The sequence below is a fragment of the Temnothorax americanus genome, unplaced genomic scaffold, assembly GCF_048541705.1.
Source record: "Temnothorax americanus isolate GAGA-0224 unplaced genomic scaffold, ASM4854170v1 Scaffold36, whole genome shotgun sequence".
NCBI lineage: Eukaryota > Metazoa > Arthropoda > Insecta > Hymenoptera > Formicidae > Temnothorax > Temnothorax americanus.
Window position 1 is genome coordinate 1,531,718 of NW_027509505.1, and position 20,417 is coordinate 1,552,134.

Genomic DNA, 20,417 nt, shown 5'->3' on the forward strand with positions numbered 1-20,417 from the left:
TTTCTAGTTCTCGTAAAAATAATAATTCCATAGTCGTCTGTTTATTGCACTAATATAGCTTGTCCCTCGATTACACTTTGATGTTTGTAGCAAAATATATTATACAATCTTGCAAATTGAAATGCTATCTACGTGATCTGATCTATTGTATTTTTTGTTGCGAATTTACATTAAATATATCAAAACTAAAAAAGTGCATACTTAATAAATTCTAAATTATAATTTTCTGTATTATATAAACGCTGAACAGTTTCTTATAGAAATTAATATCTCTAATTTTTGTCCATTTCAACGCGTGCACATTTTTTAATATAATTATTATCATCATAGTTCTCACATTGAGAACTACTGACCTAAAGTCGCGAGGTGCAACCGCAATTTCGACGTGCCTGTCCCTAATTAACGCTATAAACCGACGCGGACGATATCTAATTTACCTGTAAGGATGGGCAACTGCGATGCCTGTACTTCTTGGTAGCCAGCTCCCACCAGGGTATCACATTCTGAGTTTCTCGTGGTTTCACAGGATCACTAACCGCATGTTCGTATAACGGCTCCAAGATGGGTCCGTTCCCAGAGAACCTCCTAAGAGAATCAGGTTGATCCTTTGCGGGATTTCCTCGTCTCGGTAGAGTAGCGAAAGCGCTAGCTTGAACCTTGCCGTCTGTTTCTTTAGATTCTAAAGAATTGTGTCTAGTTCTGGGAAAAAGATCCTGTCGCTGTAAGCGATTGGATCGTTCTAATTGTCCTTTAAGAATCACCTCGGTGGCGTCCATAACATAAAAAGGACCTTGCTGAAGGACTTCCGCGAGATTTTCATCGGCGTTTTGCTTTCGATCGACATCGTTACCATTTGAGCAAGATTTCGGTAGATCAGAGTCATCGTGAGAGAATCTTTCACCATCAAGAACGTCCTCGGTAGACTTGTGAAGCGGTCTAGAAGATATTTTAAGTCTTCTCGAAGGCAAGGTGTCATATCGACGACCCTTCAAGCGATTCTCCATAGATCGTACCTGCTCTAGTTTGCCTGAAACCCTTTCCAGGACCTCGTTAGAAGCTCGTTCTTTCCTCAATAATGATTTCTCCTGGTCGACTCGAGAGCGATTCCTGCGAATCGTACTGGTGACCGGCAATCGATCCTTCTGAATCGAAACTTCGTCGTCTGTCGACGATGATGAATCTTTGACTTCTAAACCTGTAGATTTGCTTCTCCTCGGATTATCGTTATCGATATTAAATTTTGATTGATCCTGCGAGTTGCTTTTTCTCAATACCAGCTCTTGAGAAATCTTGTTCCAAGCTGGATCTCGTCTTTGAGAATCACAAATCTTTGGTAGTTCCGTCAAGGACTCACTGATTGCGTATAACGATTCAGTGGATTTGCTTGATGAGGCGGTGGTGGATCCCGTCGAATGTCTGGATGTATTCTCAATGGATGAGGATCTCGGCAGAACTTTGGGCGGAAGTCTACCCTTAGAATTGGGTCTGCGAAGATACTTGATATCTTTCCTGGATTCTTTTTCATTTTTCTCTTCAATAACTTCATCTATATTGGCGCTGATAGGCGGCATAGGTGCCATGTTTCTCTTTCTCACGTAGCCGAACAAGTTTCCAGATTGATTTTGCGGCAGCAATTCGCCTTTAGCAATTCTGTTGATCACTCCGTAAGTTCTGGGATTCGCCTTCATCACTTCGTAATTTTTGTCGATCTCCGCGAGATTCCGGTTGATGTCTTCGATGTATTTGGCCGTAGTGCGGTAGAGATCGCCGCTGGGAACATAGTTTCCGTCAACTATGACCAATCGACGTTCGCGCCTGGGCTTGGAGAATACTCGGGGAACTGCATAAATGGATTGTTGGTCTTTGGAAAATCTCCGTTTAGTATTTTCCAGATCATTCTTGAAGACGGAAGTGCTCTTTGAGTTCTTCAAAAGATCGTTTTTGACATTTTCTAGATCTCGAGTGCTCTTTTGTTTGTCATTTTCCATTTCAATGTAAGGATCATCCGCCTTATTTTTGAAGATACAATTGTTTTTCGAATCTTTTATAGAGCGATTGTTGAGATTCTCGACATCCCCCTTAGGTTTCTTAAAAACATCGCATCGATTGTTATTGATATTAATGAAATTATTCTCCCGCGAAATCGTATCGACGACGCAGAAGGGTTTCAGGTTTGTTAGATTATCTTCAACCGGTACCGTATCATAAACTCGCCGATCGCAGTCATAACGAACGCAGTTTTCAGGCTTCCATCCATACTGGCCGCAGAAATTGGTGTTAGCTTGATGATCCCCTTTTTGCACTTCAGAATTCTTATCATTATTTTCCCTTAAACGCTGAAGATCGCCTTGCGCTGACAGAGCACTGTTTCTCGAGTTGCTGCCGAGTTTGTCCCGTCGGGAAAACGTCTTCAGCGTTACCTTACGCGGCTCTTCGAAATCCCGCGATCTGATGGCACGTAGGGTACTGTAATTCTCGATCAAAGGTTGATCCTGGCCAAGGTCGGCCCATCTGGGCACCTGTCGCGCATCTTCCGAGACCACCCGGAAGTTTGAGAGGCGCGGCAAAGCGTACGGGCCACCTGCCTCTTTTAACAATTCCTCGGAATCGGAACGATAGACGGCACGAGGTCTGCCGCGCGATCTTATGGTCGCATAGCCATCGTGAACGCGGCGTGAACACACGTTTACGTCCATCTTCAACAAGCTGTTGTTACAAACTTCTTCTTTTTGACATGTGAAACCAGCAAAGGTTCACACGATAAATATTTTAAGAGATACAATACGTCTTGAAGAAAATGAAAAAGATAACAGTCAAAAATATTGTAGATATTCTTCTTTCTAATTTTCAAGACTTTCCATTTTTGTTTCACTTAAAAGAAAATAATTATCTGTTCCGTATGTTACGTTTCACTACAAAGAACATGACTTTTTATTTTTTAATTTTGAAAGAAACTGTATCTTGCTATCTTTTAATATCTCAAATCTATCTTGCAGATAGTAATTTAATTTTTAATTTATGCTTTATCACATTGCTCTAAATTTAATCGAATTCATGTTAATCGTGTTAATCTTGGGAGAAAATGTTTGTGTCTGTTGTGTACATATAACGTTTATACTTTGAAATATGAGATTTATGTCGATGGAATTTCCAACATCTTGCATCTTGAAGCACATCTTTCGATAAAGTTTGATCGATCACATCACTGTTGAAAAAAATCACATAGAGTCTTCTTACATCGCGGATCGTTCACTTGACGACCTTTACTCATGATTTCAGCCACGGATCTCTGCATGAATAATTCATTATTTGCTTCGGAATAGTTTTGCTTGGATATCGATGTAGATACAACCGACGAGCTTATTCCTCTGATACGTTCGCGATTATACTTTTTTTTACCTTTAAGTTACTTTAAGTTTATGATACTTTTTAAGAAAAAGTAATCTGAGCAAGCAATAAAATTCGCTTTGTCATACTTTTCTGTTGTGATGGTGGGTAGGTATATTTGTTGTTACATTTTAATCGATAAAATATTATATTATACAATATTATCAGTTTTATATACTTATCACATTGTATATTTTTTAATTTTTTGTAATGTTATTTTTTATTGTAGTATCATTTCAATCCAATTTTTGTAATTTTTGAGTTTTATAAAATTCAGAATAAAACAACATAAACGATTGACTAAGGGTGCGTTGTTAGTCTAACCAATAGTTTAAAGAAGATCAAATATACGAGGTTGAGTTTAGTGAAACAGCAGCTGTCGTAACAGTAATATTGATAACGCATTTGGGTCTCGAGAACCGGTGACGTAACACTCTCGAGCTACCTAACGATCTCGAGACTCTAACTATTCTGATCGAACAGAATTACTTATATTTTATATAAATTATATTTATCATCATATTATATTACCTGAATTTATCCAGACACGGACAACAAAAGTAGCAAAGATAGGTAAATAGTTCATTAAAGAGTTAACTTGGTATTGGAAAGATTAACGGGTTCTCGCCTAAGGTTACAAGTTAGACGCTATAATAAGAACCGATGACCTAAATCGACCCGGAATCATCCAGAGCGTATTGACTTATCAGCGAGTGACGAGTGTGGTACGATAAAGAGTCTTCTGGCAGCATCTGAAAATGCGCATCTCTTATGATAATGATTAAGACCATCTGGTGAGGAAAAAGAGGTACCAGAAGCGATACCATCAGGTATCGCCGTTCGAACGAAATCGTTTTCGGGATAAATGTATTCGCCAAAGATTAATTAAATTATTCCATAAAGTAGAAATTCAAAGATAACTGTAACTAGAAAGCTACGTAATATGAAAAAGTATTAATCGACTAATTAATTAATACTACCACAATGGCTCGTAAATCTGGAATTCAAGACTCGATGCGAATAATCATCCACGCGAATAATTAGCTACTTGCTAATTATAGATTACGCGCGTTCTCTATTTTCTATTTAGTTGTAAGGTTTATAGCGTTCACGCCGATAACAAGAAAATTATAAGAAAAAAATATATTTCTTGTACAAATACCTAAGTCACTATACTTCACCTTTAGGACATATATATATTGTTGAAATAAGATTTATTTTTAATAGAATATTTCTTTTATTTGTTGACTTAATTCATTAAAAGAAAAACAGTAAAGGATAAAACTGCGTTATATTATGGATATGGAGAATGAAAGTTGAACAGGCAGGTTCCAAATGTCCATTTTGTTATTTTGTTGGCAATTACCATAAAGTCTATTAGTATTCGTCTGAATTTCTTTATTAACACGCCACGTACAATCCGAAGCACCGTTTCGCTCGTCACGTAATCAAAGTTCATCTTGTAGTCGATTAGCATGAGGCCGTCACTCGCTTTTTCGGTCGTTAACGCGGCTCGTAGGCGCGTAGCGTAATGTAACGACGGACATTACAAGCGATTTACAACGCTTATAAGCTCGCGGACGAGAAGCAGCAACAGGATGATGGATATGACAACGCGCAAAATTGCCAATAAACGCTTTTACGAGACTGTGCGAAAAAAAACCAATTTTCTGAAATTGAAATCGTTTCTCGTGTCATTACTTGTTGTTTAATTACACTAGAAAACTATTTTTATCATACATCACATCTTTTACAAGAAAAAGGAAAGACAAAAAAAGAAAATTAGATTTATTAATCTTAAATAATAAATTTTTTTGTACATATAAGTTTTATTCTTCGTAATAAAATATATTTATACGATTAATATTTTTTTATAATATATAATCAAAGTGTTATATATAATATTTAACTTATATCGTTTCAACAATTTTGCATTTCTTCTATGTCATTAATTTTCACACTGATTTGTATCAAATCATAATTTTTAATAAAATAGATTTTTTTCAAAATTGTACAAAAAAAAAATTTTCAACTTGTCAACTCCATCGTCGAATAGTTCTTAACGTTTTTCCTTTTTTCGATTGAAAGATTTTTTAGTTCTTTTTTTCCTCCGATAAGAACGTGGACCAGAAAAACGGTCGATTACGTTACTTATTTCCATTCGAAAGCGCGCGATTCAATTAACATCGCGGCGGAAGGATACTTTCGGGCGAAAAACGTCCTGCGGATGATATACAACTCTCCTCCATCGGGAAGCGGCCGTCGAGGTCGACACGGCTCGGAAACCACGGGCAAAAGAGAGCATTTCGTGATCGTTATTGCGAGGCCGGTCGCGCGCTACCGCGAAATCAGAACGCGTGAAAAAAGAGCGAAACAGAAATTATCTGCAAAGTTATACTTTTTTAATGTGCGCTTTAAAGATAACACTCCATTTATCACATTTATATCGCGCATCTCTCGCGTCAAAAAAACAGAAGTTCTATTAAAATCCATTAAATATTAATTCCCGCACTAATCGAATTAAATTGATCATATTTGAGTATATATGGAGCAAAGAATCATGCAACTCGCGTGAAAAAATGCAGGTAGAAAAGTCCAGTCATCGCCGAACCTTTTGCATCCGAACCATTTGGATAATTAGTGGTTATTAAATCCCCCTCTCTCTGTTTCTCTTCTTTCACTCTCCATCTCAATGTAACTCGTTTTACCATTATGATTTCTCGTTTTACATTCAACTTTATTGCGAGTAGTTGGCAACAACCTCTTGCGAACGCAGCTTCCGGGATATGGATCGAGCTGAGCGATCTAAACGAGATTTCGCGGATGAGCGAGAAACTCGTTTCCGGGAAATTTTATGAAATTTCGTAATCTCTCGAGTCTTAGATATATTCACGAGAATCAATATAATAATCTTGAATGCTTAAATTTCTCTTCGTAAGAAAATGAAAGGGCGGAATTAAGAGAAAAGGAGAAAGGGAGAAAGGGGGAAAGAGAATGCAAAACGACAGTCATTAAAGGCAAATAAAAGTTGCGCGTCACGCGTGTACAGCTCGATCGAAGGAAGTCTCCTCCCCTCGCTGTGCCCCTCTTCTGTGAAACGACATCCGCGGCCGCGACGAGGCGAGGCTTTGTCCTCGCGTACACGCGTGCATACGCACGCACCACGCGTAACGCAGGTGCATTTACTCTGTCGTGAGTTGCCGCGTCTCTTTCTTTTTGGCGGCTGGTAGAGCCCCATAAATATTAATGTACCCGTAGATGTCAATACGTCGCGAGTGTCTCGCCTTATTACAGTACTTTTTTCCTCCCCGTTTCGTCATCGTTAATCTTTCTTTACATTTTGTCATTGTGAGACATTCGTTACTAAATATATATTTAGAACTAAGTTATAACACCCTAAGAAATAAAAAAGAAATTACTAATTTTGGATCATCAGTTATAAACGTTCGAATTTTTCTCAAAGCTAACTCTTTTGATCTATCCTATACAATTTTCAGATATTTCAGCAAATAATGATAAATAAGAATCTACAACATGTATTTATAATAAAACTTATGTAAAAAACATATTCTTTCCCAATTAATTAATCAAAATAAAATATAAATATTCATCTCTCTAAAATTACTACAGTACTATATGTTATACAACATTACTATATATTTTGCATGTATAATAATGTGCTCGCGATTCTTTACGTCCGCCGGAAAGAAAACTCTTCTCGCAACATCTGTGACCTGTGCAACGTGCAATTTTTCACGAGAAACGCTTATTATACGTTACATGCACAAAGGGCCAAAGTGAGAGTCAACGGCTGTGGCTCGTGCGACAACGATCGCGGACGGGCTTCGCGCGAAGAGGACGACGGCCGACCGCGACCGAACGCCGACACGCGCAAAAACTCGGACGAAATAATTACAGACTCCTCTGCGACGAGATCGTAATCCCTCGATCTCGATGCTCGGCGCAAGACGCATGCCGGAAAGATACGTATATAATTTGCTTTCGGAGCACGACAGGAGCGTGCCGCAACGCGTGGTGATCGCACCGTTGCAACATTGTAAAGCGTTGTTGTGTCGATTGTCCAGAACATCTGCATCAGATAAGGATGCGGCGATGCGCCCGCATGTAAGTAATCCGGTTTCTACGCTTTTCGGACCAAAGGTCCAAAAATCCTTGAATGTCGATTAACACCCTTTTACAAATTGTTAAATAAATAATAAATCAATATGTATTACGGTTTGTTGCAAGTCAAAAAACCTTGCCTAATTTTAAGAAACAATTAATAATATGCAGCGTTACGTTTAGACTTTGATTAATTTGACAATGTCCACGTATAAAACATTTAATCGAGATATAATATAAATTACTATCGACATGTGTTATACCTGTCTGTCGTAATTACATTGTTATAATTACGTTATAGCTTCCGTGTTGTTGCAGACCGTTTTGTTTGTCTCTTTGTAGGTAGTACTGATCTCGAGTATCGCGACATTTTATCATAGCTCTATTATCGGTAGCAAATAGAGCGGATTAGATGTGCGGAGGAGTGTATTATTAACGCGCAATTTCGCGTCGTTTCGAGTGAGATAAATGCAGCGCGGCGTATCTCGCGCGAATCGCGGGCTTGACGTTGTAAACGTTACGTAACGCGACGAAGAGACGATGTCGTTGTACGGGAGTCTGCAAAGTAAAACAGCCATCATAAATCACGGGAAGCGTGCTTCGCCACCGAACGCCAAGTATACGACGATTATTATACTACTTGCTCAAAGCGGCAAGAAACCGCAAATAGACGAGATGACGATCTCTCGGTCTCGGTGCGCCGAGCAAATCGGGATTTATCGAATCGAAACCCGCGCACAGAACTAGCTATCCCGTCTAGCTATAAGCCTTCCGCTTTTTCAGCTGGATGATCGATATACCGGGAGGTAGGAAAGTCACGTCTCCCTACTTCGATGGTATCCGAAGCGATCGTGACGGTACGAAATGAGATGTTGAGATCGTCACGAGACGATCTAGATCTGTTCTAAGTTGAAATATAAAGAATCTTGCAATTCCTTCTTAATCCACAAAGTTCAAATGTATTATATAAAATATAAGATAAACCTAATGGATTTCAATATTAAAAAAGTAGAAAGATTAGAAGATTAATGAAGAAAAAAATATAGCGTTAAATAAAATAAAACAAACTAAGATAAATAAATAAAATAAAATAAAATAAAGTAAAAATAAAACAATAATAAATGAATAATAAATCTCATAACAGAAAAGATAATAAAAATCGAGAACATTTAACGAACATAATTTGCAAGATTTTCGAGCCTATATGAATCGATCGTTATTCGCTATCAACAAGACGATCTTAAAACAATATATAATGTGACTATTAAATTTCAATATAAAATTTACATGACAGGTTGCGTGATGCAATCGCATCGTCACGACGATTAATACATCACTTGCTTTTCAAGGAAGCTATTATACCAATCGATCGATGATTTAACCTGACGAGATCGCGCGACTGTTTTTTTTTCCAGAAATCGAGTTTCCTAGACAAGGTCGATTGTGATTAAAAAGATCGATTTCAACAGAATGGAATGTAAAATCAGTGCACGTCACCGACCAAATGAGCTTGCACCGCGACGATATTTACTCTGCATATAACACATATGCATACAAATGCTCGGTGCATGTTTTTACGCGCGTCACGTGGATTTAACATTATCTAGAACACTCTGCTCGCTTCTTGTTTTTTTTCCCCCGTAAACTCTTGATACGATTTTATCGCGCAACTCCCAGAAGACAAATGCATAAAATGTCTCGTGGTGACGCTCTTTAAGAGCAGTCATTACGCAGAAATACGCATCTGCAAAAATATTTTGTTATAGATTATAAAGGATATACTTTTTAATAAAAGAATAATGATCATTAAAAATTTTCTAAATTCCATATGATATCATTAAATTCACTTTAAATTTTGGGTACAAATACCAATCCATAAGAATTCACGTCAAAAGATAAGCATTACAGCTTTTCTTACTGGTAAAAGAACAATTGAAAATATAATAATCTATAAAATATTTTTCATTATAGTTATATTTTTGAGGTAGCCGTTGATTTAATCGTGACTGCACGTTATATTAGATTATATAAAATATCTTGTTAAATTAAAATTATACAAATAAAATTATAAAAATTAATTTTTTAATTTTTCTAACATTGTATAGATTACATCACAGATTAAATAAAACGTATTTCCGTAACAAAATTCATTGCAAAATGACTCTTATTTGAAACTCAATAAAACACGACGAAAAGATTGGAAATAGAAGCCAAAGTAGAGAGGAATGAAGATGAAGATGCGATGGCAGCAATAACAATAAGTGCGACGATAATGATTCATCATAATGGTCGTGGGTTTAATTCATGGGCCAGAACGTATATAGATGCGTATGGACGGCCAAAGGCCCCGGAGGAACAGACGCCAAGAGACCCAGGGACTTGATTGGAGCCAACTGCCCAGCCAATCCCGCAGTCCCGCTTATTAAAAGTCGCGCTTTTGTCTCTCTTCTTAATGTTCAGCATTAACTGACCGCCTTGAACGCGTACGCCCGTCTTTGTGAACGTCTCTATTTTTCGCGTCTTCTCTTGGAGAGCCAGCATCTCTGTGTAAATATCTTAGAATTCAAGGACATATAAATTCGGGTAGAAGAAAAGATTTAATAAGATACAAGCATCTGAAGATTTCATTTCAGCCTACATCTAAATATTGAAACTATCCTAAGCAGCAAGTAGGTGAAAGTTCAAGGATCGCGCGGATAATCCGCGATATCATCGTGTGACGACTTTGATTACTGTCAAACTAAGAACGTCTCCGGAATCTTTCTTGTTGTCGCGGAATCCATTTCCACTAACGAAGTAGTCGTGAAAAACGCGAGAATTCTCCACTTGAGTTTTGCGTAATTGAATGGCTGATTGGCCATCGATACGAATCAGGATTAATCTGATATCGATTTCGAGGTGAATGGAAAAAAGTATGATTCGAGGAAGTCAAAAAAGATTCGGGCCGTCTTGCACCATGAAAGAAAAACGTCGACAAAAGATAAGCTCGATGTATGTACTCGTCACGAGAGGCTGCAGGATCCGGGCCAGACCCTTAGGCCCAATGGCGTAGGCCCCCGATCAATAAACCTTTGACAGTTTGATCTATTGTTTCTTTCGCAAAAATCTTAACGTTTTTACTGATTTATTAAAAAATATTGAAGCATTAAAATATCATTAAATGTAAAAAATTAATATCAAGATATTAAAATGTAAATATATTATGCTTTGATAGTGCAGTGTATAATAATCAAATTTTAAATGAAATTCAAGATAATTGTATAATTAAGTTTAAAATATTATATATCGTTAAATAAAAATTTTACACTATTTTTTCAAGAGAAACTAATTTATTCGAATTTCACACCGTGTAACTTAACTAGAATCATCTCTACTACTACTACTTCTTCTGTTAATCTATCTGTTTTTCGACTTTACTTCTCACACCAAAATACTCCATATTCGGATTGAATCATAAAACCCAGCCACGAGAGTGGAATTCGCGCAACACTCTTTGTCGGAGAAAAAAAAAACTGGTTGTAAAAGTTTCACGAGATATAATGAGAGTGCTGCTGCTGCTGCTGGATATCGTTTTGCGGGGAGATCGCGGGAGGATAATAATGATTGTAATTTATAGCTGACTGCGCCAATGGTCCTGCCGCTCGGCAAGTCCTGCGGATTAACGGAACTCCCACGCGTGCCCTCAGTATATACCGTCTTTCGTTGCAAGTTCATGAATCGCCTAAGACGACATACATCCCTGGATGCCCTTCCTAGTGGAGAGCTCTTTTACTAGTGGAGATTTAAATGTTTTAATAATTTTCAAACAGTCTGTAAAAACGTTAATATTTTTGCGAAAGAAACAATAGATCGAACTGTCACAGGTTTATTGAGCGGACCCTACGCCATTGGGCTTAAGGGTCTGGCCCTTTTTCTGTAGAGATGCAGAAACTTCGACATCTGATATATAATCTTAATATTCCATAATTTCGAATTTTTCGAAAGTTCTACATCAACGTAGAAACTTTCTTCTATTATTAATTATTTATTTAAATTTCAATAATGTGTATTACCTATATGTATTTCTTTAATATGTATTAACTTGACTCCACCACAAATCCGACATTTAATATTTAATATCCGGTTTAATTTAAATATTCTACACACACGCACGCACGTATATTGATGGCAATAGATATTGATTACTATTTGTGATTAGTATGTTACTCTATATGGTGTGTGTGCAGCATGGGCGGGGTTAGAGATTACAGATTAATTAATGGAAATATATGCATCGCGCGCGTGATCGGTCACGCAAAAGCGGAAAAAAGGAGAAAAAAGGTATCCGATGCGCGCTAGAGAATTACTAATTAGGTAGCTGACAGATTCACGATTGGTCTATACCGCATTCAAATTTCGAGACACGAGGAAATTGCATTTAACGTATGTACATAAATGCAATACTATTCCTTCATTTAGTAAAACATTTCATTTCCAGAATCGATCATCCTTTTTAAGAAAAATTTCTGTAAAGAGAGATACTTGTTGACATTGAACATTTAAGCAATTAAATCTCGAATTAAAAACCTGAAGAATTGAAGAATAAGATTTTATATCATTTAGTTGTGTTAAAAAGTTTCATTTTTCACTATTTATAGGCGATAAATTGGAAAATAATCTATTACTAAAAGTTCAATAAAATTTACTAAACAAGTTTATGCACGAAGCTAAACTTTATCGGCAGAGTTTCGCCCTAAACTTGTTTATCTATTTTCGCGTTTTTACAATTTTCAAAGCGTTCGATGGAGCAAATGCGATGCGAGTGTGTATCTCGCCGGAAGAGCGACGAATTATATACGTAATGAAGCAAGCAAGTGGAGAAACTCTCGTATTACGTGGTTTAATTGCAAGTATGTGCGCCCGTTGGTTGGCACTATAAGATATCGCAAGAGAGAAAAACGCCGTCGTGTGCTAGAATCGTTAATGGGATATACATATGTGCCATATGTACAATATATATACATATGGGAGCAACAGTATCTGGGCCAGTGATATATTCCCATCGTTTGGCCATTAACAACTCCAGACGATCTCTGTTTTCAATTACGCTCTAAGGATCGATCTGGACGGTATCTGGATCGAAGAACGCGTTTCTGCGCCACATGGTCAAGGTGTTGTAACATCGGGCATCGAAGGATAGTCGGAAGTGATGTAATCATTTATAGCGAAGTCACTCGTAAAAGTTGAACTCGCCTTGCGAATCATTCTAAGTCGCAGTTAACAACGAGTCGTTCCGGAGTGTTATATCCGGGAGATAAACCGAAACTTTCTTTTTACCAGTTTCTCTTTTCAAAAGTGCATTGAGTTTAATTGACAGTATTTATTAGAAGCTATATAAGCAACTAAAAAATTGCACGCGAAGCATATAATATTGTGTAAAAAATAGCGTATATGTATGATATTAAAATATATTACGAGATACGAGATATATGACATGTACAAAGTAATAACTATTTATTTAATATAATAGAGATAAAAAATATAAAATACTATAACACAGAGCTTATAAATGAGATCCTTAGGAGATAGAAATTTTTGTAAACATCTTTGTGTAATTATTCAAATGCTATTTTTATTCCAACAGTTAGCTGAAACTTATATTTTTATCAGAGAGTAATCGCATAAATTTTGAATAAATAAAATGTATATCTATCTATATATAATTATTTTTATACTTAATTAAAATTAAATATTTTTCATAAAAACCTTTTGAATCGTGCGTATTGTCCCTAAAAATCGACTAGAATGGTAAGAAACCACAATGATCGAATTTCTTCGGAAGGTCAGTAATCTTGGAAAGTGATTTAAGGGACCTTTCGTTTCGGGATCGATCGTTGCCGCCGTAAAATCGGGGTCAGGCGACGAGGCCGTAAATCTTATGGGCATTTGGGCCCTGTGCACAAAAGAACAAAACAGGGCGTATGCATTGTCAGCCCTCTTGCGCCTTGCTCCTTACTTTTGATACAATGTCTCGCGTCTCGCAAGGATCAGCGACGACGACGTGCACTGAATCTTTTTATACTGCTATTTCTTTCGCTGAATATTCTCTAATCGCTTTAGTAAATTCACGACAGCGATTTGTCGAAAAGATCGAGGGAACTCAGGGATTTGTAATTCTTTCCGGCAGGATATCGTTTCTGAAAATACAATCAGAAATTTAAATTTATTTTATTCGAATAAATAAATATAATATATATTCTATATATAAACTAAATAAATATTTTTTTTATTAAAATTCAAACTCTTGTCAAATTTAAAAGACAATTGTCTTTATCTTATTATTTTATTTTTATATTATTGCTTATTATTAATCACATTTTCATTATATTGACTAGTATAAAGAAAATATTACACAACAACAGATCAAAATTAAATCAATTTAATTATTGCAAGAGCAGAATTAGGGTGCATATTTTTTTTAAATTATTTTCCAGACCTCTCTCTTAAGAGGATAGTCATGTTTAGAAGTCACGTCTAAATAAAATCTCAGATTTCTACTGAAAAGTGATCTAAACCTTTTTAAGTATATCATATGTTTGCGATCCTATATAATGGGCGTCGGAAATATACAGCAGATATTGTTGAAAATAAATGAAAGTTCCTAACGAGATCATATTACTAATACAGGAAATTGTTCACAAAGATATCGTTCCTAAACTTTTTATTACCGTAAGTATATGATTACTTTGGGTCTCTTTTTTACCAATACCAGAACCATAAGCGGTAATATGACGTACTTAATTGTAGAGTTGTAAAACATATCGGAAAAATTGCTCGCCGTAAATCTCGATAACGCGATCGATCGATCGCGATTTATTTGTCGAATGTGATACAAACATATATTCTATCACGCTGCGGTCTATCATTAGAAATTAGGCTGCGAGATTTACGATAATATAGGTACGGGACGCGCGATACGCGTGATACACGTGATACGCGGTCGTAAAACAGGGGACCGAGTTAAGCAGAGATTTAAATTTCCATGTACGAGCCAATCATCTTCTCGAATTCCCCGAGGCGGCGGTGGTCGGTTTCTACAAAGTTTTACTACCTGTTGCCCAGCTTCCGGAGCCGGAGAGCGTCTACTGCATAGTATTTCGCGTTCTCTAAATCCCTAATTACAGCTGCGATGTGGTTCACTGCGTTTTCGCGCAACATTGAAACTTTTAACTAGTAGAAAAATATATGAAAATTTCTAAGAAATGAGATTCCCATACGTACTTGTAGCTTTTAATGATTTTTTTAGTGAGTTTACGCAAAAATAGTTATGATTAATCGATATGAGATTTCTTCGAAATTTACATTAAAAAACGTTAATTAAAAATCCGTTCGTGAAAATCAGGAGAATTGCGATTGTCTGAAATCTGTATACGTCTGTAGAACGACGGGAGTCGATCGCTTTTTGCCTGGGTAAAGAGATTAATCCCGTTTTTACGGATTAACAGCGGCTCGCCTGTTTACAGGGTTCACGGTGCAATTAGCGTACAAGGCAAAAAAATTGAACGATTAGCGATCGCGTAACGAGAGGAGACTCGCACGAAACGCGTCGGGTCGCGTTTTGGATCGAGCGAGCGAACGCTTTAGAATTTCCGCTCCGTCGAGCGTTCCGCGGCGATTTATGTTCTACGAGCAATTAAACGTACAATTAGAGTGTGGAGTGTTAGCTAAGGTGCATGTGTATGTGTGTGCGTAGTGCGTGTTGTGACTGTGTGTGCTACTCTCCCTATAGCGCCAATATGCGACACCAAACAGATAAGTATTAATATAGTACATAGTAGTTCCAGAAATCTAATTAGTTTGACCGATTGTTTTCTTCTTACGGTATGAACAATCATTTATCGTAATTTGATGCCGTTACATAAAATCTAATATCCAAAGTTTAAACATTGAAAAATTTTATTTTGAGATATCATGATACGTATTATGAAACAAAGTATTTGTTTTTTTCTTCAGCGAATACTATACGCTCTTAAAATTTAGAACCATTTATCTTGATATTTTTGTGTGTACTTGATATCAAAGTTACACTCATTCCATATAAGAGTATGGCTGCGCCATACATAGGGTGTCAATAACTATACACGGATGCGATATCGCGAGATTTCTTCAGGGATTGAGTTGGTGTCGTATGGTACGACGAAAAAAGAAGAAAAGCAAACGTGAAGAGGATAGCATACTAAGACGAACGATGGTGTACGCGTCGAGAATGCGCAATGCAGCTGACGACCGCGAAAAAATCCGCGACTCCTAAGAACGACTTAGGATTCCCTTCATTTCTACCATATACGTATACATGTGTACATCCGAGAGTGCGATGAACGAACCTGTGACCTCGACGAGGTCTCCTTACTGTTCATATGCGACATCAACATCTCATCGTCAGTCGCAGCAAAAAATAATGAGGAACAGAATTGCTAATTATTTTTTGTTTTATTTTTTATTAAAACAATTCTTCTCTATTACCGAACTAATGTGCGCTATTAATTAAATTATTAATTGGAGAAATTATATAGAACTTGAAGATTATAATCAAATCTGATTAACCAATTTTTTCATTGTTTTGAAATAAAAATAAAATTAAGTTACATGGGAGAGACACGCGATTGGTTTCTTGTTAAAAATATGAGGATGTAATATGAATGATCTTTCATGGCAATCGATTCTCTCGTACATGGGCAATTGGGCATCCTCGATATTGAGAATCGCAAAGAGGTTACTGTGCTGTAAGGGTATAACGCGAGAGAAATGTGGCATACTTAGAGAATCGCGATAGCCAACAAGATGAACACGTGAATTCGCTGCGTCTAATTTAACGTGAGATCTTACAATTAGTCGAGGGTTTACTAAAATTGACTCTGTGATGAGATTATATATTATATATTCTAGAAAGTACAGAGTCGAATTGTTAAATTATCAGAGATATTCAGAAGCTTCAATTTTTCAATTTTTTCTTGAATTTCTTCGTTTAATTCAGAGTTTCAATTTTTAATTTAGATAAAAGTGTTATTCCAAAGCAATTAATACTTAATGAATAATCAGTTTTCTGATTAACTGTTTACTAAATTAAATACTGATTCAATTATATAATTCTCTAAAGAATTATATCGCTAATTATTTGTAGATGAAGAGATTAAGTAATAACAACACAGTATCTAGATTAAAAGAGAAAGAAAACTAAGTAAAACTGTGTTTAACAAAGGAAGATCTGCATTTATCATTGATTTAGTTTTATCATTATAATCTTGTAATAAGTTTAGTGAAATAAAATTTATAAGTTTAATTTCGCAAGCTTATAATGCGTTTTCCAACAAGCGATACAAGTGGTTCTGTCTTTGTTACTGACTGAATGCCAAAAAAAGATAGAATAATAACCTGCTGTGTCGCTTGTTGGGAAACGCACGTATAATCAAGTCAATCGTTAAAATAATATACACGTGTATTTTTTAACTTAAAAAAAAAAAATGTAATCGAACCAAGATAAAGTCGTATTACTAATATTTTTTCTTCAATGTCCACACGTTCAAGAATTTTCTTATCAAGAATTTTCTCGAATCTTGTCAAATAATAATGTGCGATAACGTATCAGAGGTCGTAGCATCGCCTGAGAGGCATCGTATGCATCTGAAAAATATCGATAGATCCAGGCAAACGATTTCGTTGCAATTACTTTTGTTTCTAATCCTCTCCTTCGATGATTCAAAGCCGTCGTTTCAATAATCCAGCACACGTTAATGAATCCTTTGAACTATATATCACATCACCGTATGGATCCCGATCGCAAACAAAACACTAATAGATCACTATCGATTCGCGAGAAAAGAATACAAACGCGATGTAAAATGTTGCGCAGTGCGCACCTCGACCGATCTCGACGCCAAGTCAAGTCGCCAACTGAGCTTAGCTGAGCACGATACGCGACGCGCGACGCGCGACTCGCGAGTGCCAGCGAGTGCGCAAAGTGCGATCTACACTTCTACACTCGGCTTTCGGCGTTCGGCGTTCGGCGACGGTTTATACGGGAATTACGGGGCCCGAATGACGCTCTATCCTATTGGTCGGTGAACTGAGACAGTGGGACCTCGTGGTCCCGCCGCCATTCGGTTGCAGGTGTAGCGAGTCCACGTCCACGGGACGCACGGAACCACGAGGTCTCGACTTGTCGACCAATAGACAGGAGCGTGGGCTGCAGGTGCTCTCTGCGAGATCGCCGGATTGTTCGCGCAACGTAACGCGCGCTTTTCAAACTCATCTGTCCTTAGCTGGATTCTAACACGCTCATTATTTAATGCGATTATCGGATATTTTGTAATACTTTTGGAACTAAAAAGATTTTCGTGAAGTACTCAATATATTTTTTTTAAGTAAACAATTTAATTTGAAATTCTCGTTCTTGTTATTAATATTTAAGAAAATAATTTCTGCGTGTTATTAAATTCTTTAATAAAAAGTCCAAAATTAAATTAAATTTGAGATTGAGAATATTTGTGAAGAATAAATTAATAAAAAGTAAGGAGGAAATTTCTGTAATTAAAATACTTTTCAACATAAAATATTAAAACAGAATAATAAATTTCTTTCGCCAGTATATAGAATAACAATTAAAGTAATTTAAATCGACCTGACTGGCAATATATATAACGTCTTTCCGATATGAACATTGAAAAACTGTGAGCCATTTTTCAATGTTCATATCGGAAAGACGTTATATATATTGCCAGTCAGGTCGATTTAAATTACTTTAATTGTTATAAAATTAAAAATTTATAATATTTTGATATTAAATATTTGATATATAATCTATAGTGTAAAAAAATGCGATACGGAAGCTAATAGATTTGTTGATGGAACGCGTGCCATGTGGATCATCGCAACAGGTTCCGGGGAGGTTCAAAGCTATTAGAGACTACTGGCTCATGGGCCCGCTAATTGTCGATTAATTACGACTAATCATCCTGCGCCAATTTGCTCTGTTTCCACGCGGCTAACTACATATCACGTGTTCCGCTCACGACCGTGACAGATCTGGCTGCGTTAATTAATTGCTACATCTACTATCTACAATTACGATGATATGATTCTATACTTATCGTTATACGATCGTCTCGGAAACAAACAATCGCAACAATAAGTGAGGACCAAGGTTTAACGCTTGGCGTAGAGAACATATTCATGTAAAGTTCGACATTAAAATTGTTAATTGCGCATGTTTCAAGTTTCAAGCCGTATACTCACATTTGTGGAAAGCTGACTGGTTAACGAATGCACCTTCTCCTGAGCATCCAGTAGTTCGCGACGCAATTTTCTCAATTCATGCGCCTGCTTTTCCTCAGCCGAGCTGTAAAGACTACTCGCGGTGGACACCAAGGATACCGAAGAACCATGAACTGAAACGAATACAAAGTTTTTCTTATCACATGTTTATAAATTTAATCTTTAATTCTAGAATCACATCTCAAGGAAATTTTTTGGCTTAACAGTCTCAGATTTTGGAAATTAAATCAATTATATTATTTGCATAAATTTATTATACACACAGAGTAACTCTGATTTTTTTATAATTAAAATTTTATTTACGTTGTACAATTTCTCTCTCTCTCTCTCTCTCTCTCTCAATTATTATACATTATTCTTTTTTTCTACGGTAATATATTAATTATGCTCACAATTGGCTTCAAGATTTTAGCTTATTTTGTATTATATTAAAAAGGATGCAGTGTCCAATATTGATGGATTTAATTTTTTTTAATCAATTGTAAAAGTTACGTTGATATCGATATCTCGGAGTTTCCAGAAAAATGTTGCACTGCATTCTGAGCTTTACGATGTTAGCACTCACTGTCGTCGTCCTTGTGTACGTGCTGGTACAAGTTTGGCGGCTGCCGTGAGGTGTGCGTGGGTGTCGGCGACGTCGGCTGGGACCAATGCTGGCCGGTGCATCCCGCCGATCCCACGGGAACGCTGTAATACGGCTCGACTCCGACCCCCATGCCCATCCCAACCTCCTCTCCCACCGACGATGAAGCACCGCTTCCACGTGCCAACATCGACGGGTACATTTTCTCGCTCTTAGTGGACCTGTGAAAACACAAGCGCGACGTGTTCTGTAGATTCCCCTTGAGATATCTCTAAACGGGTGCTCTATCAAACTATTCTGAAAGGACGGTCTTTCGGCCTGAGATATTTTATCGACACCGCGCGACACACCCAATCAATATACAAAATTAAAGTATAATAGTAAGCATAATTGCCGTAGGCTTTTAATAAAATAACACTATATTTTTATTTATACTATTATGATGGTCTGTTCTTGTAGATCTATTTTCTTTTTATTGCTACTTTATCAAATAAGCACGTTCTCGTTTTTCAAATCAGTAATTACATCAATCTTTCGTTCTTCCCTATTTATATTCAATATTTTAATGTTTCAAATCTTTTGAAATATTTTTACATAATAATAATCATAAAAATGACGATTAGTTAAAATATAGAATCAAAATATAATTTAGAATATTAATCAAATTACTGATAAATTATTTTTGCAGCTGGAGAGCGATATTTATGTAACAGAAGATTTATAACGGCTTGAGAAGGGTCAAGAGTACCAGTCGTGTGCTGTTTCAAGCTACAGAAGAGGATTTCGAGTGTCTTGGATAGCCTCAACAACGAGAACACGCTTTTCTACCTGCCGACTATGCGCGCAATTAGCTGATCCCGAAAGGGACCTCTAATTAAAAGATAAGCTTACTTCCACTCGACGAAAAGTCAAGGACCACTTCGAGACAGTTTGCAGTATGGCGCATACTCAATCTCGCGGAAATCGAACGAGAGCTATCGATTCGCGCCGTTATCCGGTTCGAATTTATTATCAT

The 20,417-nt window shown here is 36.8% G+C and overlaps 1 protein-coding gene across 6 annotated transcripts in view; it reads right to left on the bottom strand.

Annotated features, from left to right (window-relative positions):
* Sick (sickie) overlaps positions 1-20,417 on the bottom strand; it is a 163,149-nt gene that overhangs the window by 13,563 nt on the left and 129,169 nt on the right. For all 6 annotated transcript variants that reach the window (XM_077414127.1, XM_077414126.1, XM_077414123.1 and 3 more), the window contains 2 exons: positions 19,385-19,623; positions 18,781-18,932 (listed from right to left, as the gene is read on the bottom strand). In XM_077414127.1, the coding sequence (XP_077270253.1) occupies positions 18,781-18,932; positions 19,385-19,623 (391 nt within the window). The remainder of the gene's footprint in view (positions 1-18,780; positions 18,933-19,384; positions 19,624-20,417) is intronic.